General features: G+C 31.5%; 1 protein-coding gene across 1 annotated transcript; it reads left to right on the top strand.

Annotated features, from left to right (window-relative positions):
* Positions 1-3,767: 3,767 nt before the first annotated feature.
* On the top strand, positions 3,768-4,950 carry LOC108336253 (ethylene-responsive transcription factor 3). The gene has a single exon (XM_017572636.2). It carries the CDS (start codon positions 4,053-4,055, stop codon positions 4,707-4,709), a length of 657 nt encoding a protein of 218 aa, XP_017428125.1. The 5' UTR covers positions 3,768-4,052; the 3' UTR covers positions 4,710-4,950.
* The last annotated feature ends 4,411 nt before the right edge of the window (positions 4,951-9,361 follow it).

Genomic DNA, 9,361 nt, shown 5'->3' with positions numbered 1-9,361 from the left:
TTAGGATGCAAACTCATTGTTGAAGTGATCATGTATAACTTAAGCAATAACAACTTAAAAGAAGAGATACTTGATTCAGTTTCTTAGGATACACAAATGAGTTTGTTATCGTGAATATTATTTGAACATGTGTCGACTTCAATATGAAAATCCTACATTGATTTGATGTGGGTAGGCTATACCTTTTCAAATTAGACATAGGGACAAATATTAATGCACAACATGACCATTTGGTTAACATACAATCGAACGACCCACACAAACGAGAATGTCAAAGGAAATCACCCAAGAACCGAGTGGTTGTGCCAGACAAACCGAATGTTATCCTTAAGCAACAATTAGACTTGATGGAGATTAGCTTATGGCAAAACATGATTAGATCGTCAATAATCCAAAGTCCACCCTAAAATTTATAGATACAAGTTTAAGGTAAGAAAGTAGATGATTGCATTTATTACGTATTAACTATTGAACTCGCTGAACCTTTACTAATTTTGGCATCAAAGTATCTTTTGTAAGTAATCTCCCAGTTTGACCAAACGATTTAAAGGACGAATGATGACGAATACGAACATTAAGACACACAATACTTAATAGACAGATAACTTCAATTCCATAACTGAAACAATTAGTATATAAATATTCGTCTAATTCCAACAATCTACATACCCATATCTGTCCTTATACTAGTCTTTGTTTTAAGTCCTAAAATACTTTTAATTTATTAGATAATTTAAACAACTTATATTACTTTTTCTCTGGTCTTTAATTTAATAACTTATTTTTAAGAAGAAGAAAAGTTGACCATGTTTAATCTTTTTTGTAATTATTTTATTATTATCTACTTGTTATTTGATATCTATACAATTATAATTTATTTCTTGATATATATATATATATATATATATATATATATATATATATATATATATATATATATATATATATATATATATATATATATATATATATATATATATATATAAAAGAAAAGAAAATGAGCATTTTTTAATATTGAATATGGTGTGTGATCTTTGTTATAATTTTTATGTTTTATAAAAAATAATAATTAATATTTAAAATAATAGAAAGATAAGTACATGCATGAGTACGAGTATGCTGGTTTTCACTGAAGATGAGGATAATATAACAATTTTATACTTATTAATTATGGAAATGGAAATAAAATTCAATTTTTATTTTAAGGATAAAAATATGTCACATAGTAAAAACCTACATAGTCAAAACTTACATTCGTCCTTCACATTTTCATCCTTAAACTATCACCAAAAAGAGTATTACCACTAATTCTTTCATTCAAGAGTTACCCTATCAAGTGATATGACCTAATATAACAATCCATTAACTATAAATTTTATCTCAAATATTATACCAATTGAAGTTTAAGCAATGAAAACAAATAAATGCTTTATCATTAAGAAAATAACAATATATGATATATAAATGTGATCATTAAGGGTAACTCAAGTAATAACTTCATAGCAAAAAAGTATGTGCATAAAATCTTCATAATAAAACAAAAATATTTCACACATCTGGAAATTATTTATAGGATTCATCACAATTTATACTTATTCCAAACAAGATTATTTCTTTTCCCATCATACAATCAAGTTATCTTTCATATCTAATTACCAATAATTCATCATGAATGTAATGATTAATATATAGATAGTTTTTCTTATCTAAAAAAAATCAACTCTGCAATAATAATAAAAAAAACTTCAACTCAATTTATAAACTCTGAAAAACTTTAATATAAAGATTTTAATGCTTCAACTTATCTTGGTCACTACAAAAATTCTACTCATTAATTTCTCATATGCAAGGAGAGAAAATAAATATAATCAACTAAAAAAACAAATAACTTACGTAAGATTTTAATTTACCTATCTTAATCATAAAAGAAAATTAGTCTCTAACTTCAAAAAGGGTGGAAAAATACATGTCTGAACAGATAAAATATTAAAATAAATAACAAATAAACTGTTTTGAGGTTATTTATATACACTTCTTAAGAGATTTATTCATTTTTTTTATTTAAATTTCAATTAGATAATTTAACCTAAGCCTCATCTTTCTATTTTTATTTTTATTTACCAAACATGAAGAGTTAGGAATAAAAATAAACTATAAAAACTTGTTGCATTCAAATAAACTTTTTCAATACTTTGAATTCGTGTTCCTTCGCGTGTAAAAATTCGTGACATATTTTTATGTCATAAATTAAAATAAATAATCAACCAGTCATACTTTCACCTTATTTTATTTCGAATATTATCTTTCCTGTCTTGTTTTAGACGTATGTTTGGCACGACAATATCAAATAACTTAAAATGTTTCAATAATCTCGAATTATATATATTGCATTTCTCTTTATACGTGTATCCAATGTTTTAAATTTTCAATCTTTTCAAAGTTAAATTCATTTTCCTTTTAAAGAAAAGTATAATATTTTGTATAAAAACATCCTATATTGTTTTTTTCTGTTGAATCTGAAGACATAATAAATAATTTTGAGGGATGAATGATTCTTTATCCTAAGGTTGAAGCATATGGTGAAAGGAATAAATGATGCAAAGAAAAATAAATCAATGGGGTCATGTGAAACCAGTGAGCATATGAAGGTGCATGCATTCTTCTCTCTTTCTCCCTCTTCATTTCAAATATCTTTTCTTCCATTAATTACAATGTAAGATAAAGATAAACTAAACCCATTCAAGCCAATTTCATTTCCTTCTAAGAGAATAAATTTATGAATGATTATCAGAAACAGGTTCATATTGTCTCCAATAACAAAATCTATTGATTAGTAATACACATTGTTTCTACTTTTTTAGAAAATTAAAACAACAAAATCTATAATTAACTATGTAGAATTTGTTTTTTCAAGTAAACGAGTTACTTACCCGAGTTGGCAATTACGGATCCAAGAAAGCAAAGTTTCAATCTTTAAAACAGTGAAAGAAAAAATCCTTGAAGATTTGTATGGCTTAATTGAGAAGTCTTAATTGTTTTTCCTTCCACTTTTTACTTTTATAGTATAATATAAGTTTATTATTGTTAAAAAAATAAAATAGAGAGTGTAAAAAAAAAATAGATACAGTACACACACCAATAATTACGCTCTTGATTTCTTTTTGAGAAGAGAGTTAACTTTAAAAATATAGAAAAAATAAAAGAGAAATATTTAGCCGGCTATAAACTGCACTTACGCATGTCATAATTTGGTCTTTCCTCCTCAGCCGAAATATTTGAAGGGAATGAAAAGAACAAAAACCCGTTTCTTTCTTGAAAATGGATTGAAATCAATTATTATAATTACTATTATTACTATTATGACATATTAAAATATTTATCAATTAATATTTAAGATACAGAGAAGAACATCTGTTGCATTGCATTTACCCCTCTGTGTGTGCCCACTGAAAAAAAAAAAAAAGATATGTCATGAAAGGGACCTCACCAAATCAAAAGTACACCAACCAAAGCAAGGCAAATTTTACCTCCAAGAAACCCCAAGGGGTATTCTCGTCTTTCCACAAGATCCCTTAACTCACTCTTCGTAATTTGAAAAAATAAATAAAGGAGGAGATAAAGAAAGCAAGACAAGAGGTCAGTTCGAGGAGAAAATAATAATAATAATAATAATAAAAAAAAAGGTAATACGAAAAGAGGGAAGAAAAACGCGAAGAGAAACACGCTTAATATTAGTATTAATATTAATATTAATATTATATTTTGTATTAGTGTGTAGTTGAAGGAGAAGAAGAAGAAGAGAAGGTGGTACCGCCTTCAATTCTCTCTCTTCTTTCTCTCTCCTATTCTGGTCCTCATCATCATCTTATACCTCTCCTTCCTCCTCCATAACACTCATTCACCACTTGGGAAAAACCCATTAACATCACACACACACATAAACACATCCTTACATGTTTCTCTGAGACACAGTCCAAGATCGAACCTTGTTGTGTAGGACGAACTTGGGTGTCTGTCTTTTTTCTTATTTTTTTATTAATTTCTCCGAAGAGATGCGGAAGGGAAGAGGAGGGGCGGCGTCGGTGGTCACGGCGGCGGCTGCCGCAGCCAACGGATCCCTTTTAAAGGAGCCTCGGTACCGGGGCGTGAGAAAGAGACCGTGGGGGAGGTTCGCGGCGGAGATCAGAGACCCGTTGAAGAAAGCCAGGGTTTGGTTGGGAACCTTCGATTCTGCCGAGGAAGCTGCTCGAGCCTACGACGCCGCCGCACGGACTCTCCGGGGTCCCAAGGCCAAAACAAATTTCCCTCTTTCACACCCTTTCTGCTATCCGCACCCCACCACCAGTCCTCTCTTCTACGCGGGTTTCAACGACAACAACAACCACATCAGCAACCTTAACAACCCTCAGAGACCCACCTCAAGTGGCATGAGTAGCACCGTCGAGTCTTTCAGCGGGCCACGCCCTCCCACAGCCGCCGGCGCTTCCGCGACGCCGTTTTTGACCACCACGCGGAGATACCCGCGCACTCCCCCTCTCGTCCCCGAAGACTGCCACAGCGACTGCGACTCTTCCTCCTCTGTCGTCGACGACGGTGACAACATCGTCTCCTCGTCGTTCCGCCCTCCCCTGCCCTTTGATCTCAACGCGCCGCCGTTCGACGATGCCGCTGCCGATGACGATCTCCGCTGCACCGCGCTCTGCCTCTGAACGTGCTGTGATGGTTTTAAATTTCTGATTTTTTCCACCCTTGATTTTTTGTTATTGTTGCGCGGAACAAATTATAATGATGATCAGATGTAAGATTGTGGCAATATGATCTTAGTTCTGTGAGAGGGAGATTCCGTGATTGGGTGTATTTTCTCTTTCTAAAATTTTATTTAGGAGGAAATATTGAATGAGAGAAAAAAGGTAATTATGAATTATGATATCTTTGTTGTTGAAAGATTAATGCCGGTGTGTATGCATTGTTCCCAGAATCTCTTTCTCTCTGTCTCAACGGTGTGTATTGTAGTACTACTTCATAGATTCAGTGTCGCTCTAACTTATATTTAGTTCGTTCTAGTTTCCTTAGTTATTTTTTCGTCCTTTGTTTTGATGGATTTCCAGTGTTAGCAATCATGAAAGGCACCCATTTGAATTAAATTTTGTATGGTGGCCTTTGGAGTAGCGTAGGGCTATGTTATGTTTTTTTTTTTTTATTTTCTTCCTTATTACCTTTATGAGGCTTGAAAGAAAGTTCGTTGGGAGAGTGATAATTTGTTGTTTTACCTTTTCTTGTTTTGGGAGGAATTGCAAAAGGGAAAATAACTATGATTTTGCCTCCGATGACACTCAAGCTGTTTGGATCTAGGTGTGAATGATTAGATCAAGAGGGAGAAATATGGTTTTCTTCTGTGCCGCTGGCCTTTCTAGCAAACCCTGATGTTGTAACGTCGTATTTTCGGTTGTGTAAGAAAAGAATCAATGCGTGGATTAACGATTTTGTTTTAGTCAAGCCACAGCATATCGCTAAATTTCAGCATATTGCTAAATTTCAGCATATCGTTACGGGTAGGATAAGAAATAAAAAAAAAGGTTTTATTTTTTTCCATTTTTGTGTTTTTGTACAAATTTTCCTGGTCTGAAAATAAGGACAGTGAAATAGGTTGTTAGAAGTTTGAATGGGGAAGGGTGGCGTGATGGAACCATGGTGATGGAAAGGTGGTGTTGGAAGGTGTTTAGGAAGAAAGAAAAAATGGGGTATTGTTACAGAGTCCTACCCCACTCACTGAAATGAACGTGACACGTCTAGAAGGCACGGAGATGGTAGGTGTTTTTGTTTTTGTTTTCATTACATAGGGATACGCTAGGATCATAAGATGCAATGTTAGGAGAAAATAAAGGTTTATGAAAAGTCAACGCATCAACCGATGCCAGCTTAAACACGCACTCACCGTGTGAGGTCACCCATCCTCGCTGCCCTTCACCTTACCCTCATCATTTCATACATCACCACCTTTCATTTGGAAATTAAGAAAATTATTACTGTGATTTTTGTGTGTTTTTCTTAAATCGAGCCGAAAGAAATTTTGTTACACCTTAATCACGATAAGCAAGAAAGAATTATTGATTATTGATATGAAAAAAATGGATTTGGTGATTGAAGTGATGTTAAGGGTAGGTATATGAAATTGTTAATAGGAAGTGTTTTAGAGGTGGACCACGTCTTGGTTGGGTGCATTTTTGTGAAGGTTGAACAACTATGTGAGTGGTTTGTTTCCTCCACTATTGTCTTACCTTCAAATTTGGGGAGAGGGAAAGTGGGGAATTAAGTGTGTAGAAGAAAGAAGAAGGAATTGTGGTCCACAATCACACACACACACATACCCTCCATTTCCAACATTATATGCTCTTGCTTAAAAAAACAACTAAGTGGGCCGATATACTTCTCCCACTAACCATTTTCAAGCCCGTCACATTCTCCAACACTCAATGTTAAGTCCACCTCACAAAATAAAATTACTCACACTCATCAAAAAACTTCATGAATGTGAACAAGATTTACACGACAGACAAAACCTTGTTCAATTTTACTCCTTTTCTATTCCCGTGTTTACATGTTTCATGTCGGAACTTATACAACTCATAATATATTCTTTAGTCATCTTGTTCATGCATGCGTAGCTTGTTTAGGCAAGAAAGGTTGTTCCATGGTATCTAATGTTATATAGTTTCAAGAAACCTTATTCTATTTGAACATATGTTCCATGCATAGCCGTGTTTGTGTGGCAATTCATAGTTTTTCTTATTTCAAAAAGTTTTTGTTATCATTATCATTACTCATTACATCGTTGAAATTATTTAAAAACACCAGGTGTTGTTTTTCATTTCAATGAACAAACTCTACCATTTTTTTCAATGATTGAGAATATATTAACATTTTTTTTAAATAAAGAAAGAACCAGTTACAATTTCCCCCATTAAAATAAGACTCTTCTGTTTGACCACACACGGTGTATAAATAATATGGTGACGACTTTTTAATAAATCGAGAACAAGCCTTTCAAAAAGTGAGCTTAAATTTAATTTAATCGCGCAAAAATAGACTAGTTCCTAAGGTTAGGATTTTTCCCACTCGTATTTTTTAGACTCTATTTATTACTTTTAGACTCTGTTTACATCTAACGCGGGACTTATATTTTTATTAGTACGAACAAGTTTTTTGTGAGAGCATATAATAAGACACGAATTATTCTTAATTGCATAGTTATATATAAATTATTTAGGTTTAGCTACATCATAATTTATCAATTGATTTTAAATGTATAATAAAATTTAATATATAAATTGGTTTTGTATGTAATTTTATTATCTTTTAACTATGTCCATGTATTAAAATCTTAAAATATGTGAGATTTCATTGTTTTTATAATAATATATTCTTCAGAAAGAAAGACGTGCATATTTTATAAAAAAATGTTTTTTAACAATTTTTTTTGATAATTTTTTTACCACAGATAGTTTATGATTAATTTGTTTCAAATATATGTTTCAATAAAATAGTAACACATAAGCTATTTTAAAAAAATTGTTAAAAAAGTTGTTGAAATATTATGATTCTACTTTATAATCTATCTTTCCAGTGCGGACAGAGATCACCCTCATGGAGTAGGTAAAACAATGCACAGTAACTTTTCTTATGAAATATATTTTTTCCTATTACGTAATATTTTTTTAATTTTACTTTTAAATTTTTTATATATATTTTTAAGAACTGAAAGAGAAATAATTGATAATCTAATTAAAAGTCTAACTCAATGTTCAAAGGTGATGCTTCTTTTCATAGACACAGAGACAATGATTATATCAAAGCTAAAATATCTCTATGTTCAAATTAAATACTTGTGAAATTAAATATGTTTTTTTCCCTAAATTATTATTAAAAAAATCATTTTAACCAACTATTTATAAGTAGATAAATCGTGAATCGCGAAGTAAATTTAAGAAATCTTATTATAGTAAAATTTATTATCGTCTTATAAATTTTAATTCAAGTTTAATTAAATGTCACAGAGTTATCAACGAAACCTATTTAAGATAGGTTTCCTTCTTTGTTAAAGTATGCGTAAAACAAAATTGTACCTATTTTTAGTCTGTTTTTCTTCTTCCTCTGTCATGGCTCTGTGCAGAGCATCTTCCATCTACCGTATTCATGATGGAGTCAGCTGTTACAGAAACACACGGCATAATGGATCAATGCTTCAATCCTTCATGTCCCTACTATTTAGATTCTATTCTGGAGAAAATAACTAACAAACTCCAATTTCCGGTATATTTTATGACAACTATAACAACAACAAAATATTCTACAATAATTTATGTGGAAGCAGAACAATGCTATAAGCAGTGACTAAGGTTACGCAATAAAGGAATTTAGATAAAACACATTCTCTTTCTTTCATAATTTCCTAAAGCTGGCAGTGTCTATTTAGTTCTATAAATATTTTATCTGTATTCATGGAGTACAAGGTCATGGATGATAAAAAGACAGAAAATGTTCATTCAGAATGAAACTTTGTTGTAAATTCGTTACTTTGATAAGCATGAACGATTTACTAATTGATCCATGCCGACCTGTGCATGAAAAATGTAGATAAATTCAAAGAAGAAATTGATTATGAGATTGTTGAGAATTCAAGAGTAAGTCCAAATCTTACGTTAGATAGAAATGATAAAGTAAAATATTATATATAAGTGAAAGACCATTAATCCATGACTTTTAGATAGAGAGTGATGTCAATTCCTTATGTGGTTGAACTCAGATCTCATTGATATTGTGTCTTCTCAGTAAACCTTCTCCACGATAAATCCAACACTGATATCAGAGCGAATGGTTCGTCTTAATAATCGTGTTTTTTGAGTGAGCCTCCTTGATAAACCAAATAATGATATCAGATGATTCGTTTTGATGACTGACTCGTATCTTCCCAATAAATCTCTTTCTCATTAAATTTAACCAGTGTCAGAATTGATAATTCATCTTAATACCAATACAAAGAAAGTCTTTGTTTTTATAATCTTAGATTGAATGCTTCTGATATGTCAGAGTTTGACTTTGTTATTCATAGATTGAATGATCTTCTCTTTCATTTCCTTTCTTTTTCTTCCATTGTTAAATTATGAATTTCTAAAGCTTTTAGCCTTAAAGAACCTAATTAGAACCTTAAGGACCAAATCTTATAAAACAGTTGCCTAGTACACCTTTATAATGCAAAAAGAACACTTTGAACACAAACAAAAAAAAAAAAAAACATTCAATTTATTCATCTTACTAACGTCATTGTTACACATGCATGTACACTGCAAGTTAACCCCAGAAA

The sequence above is a fragment of the Vigna angularis genome, chromosome 7 (genome assembly GCF_016808095.1).
Source record: "Vigna angularis cultivar LongXiaoDou No.4 chromosome 7, ASM1680809v1, whole genome shotgun sequence".
Classification (NCBI taxonomy): domain Eukaryota; kingdom Viridiplantae; phylum Streptophyta; class Magnoliopsida; order Fabales; family Fabaceae; genus Vigna; species Vigna angularis.
This window is presented reverse-complemented; position numbering and strand designations above follow the sequence as displayed.

Bases quoted from the DNA above. Each gene is read 5' to 3' on its own strand.
- LOC108336253 (XM_017572636.2), top strand. From the start codon at position 4,053: ATGCGGAAGGGAAGAGGAGGGGCGGCGTCGGTGGTCACGGCGGCGGCT.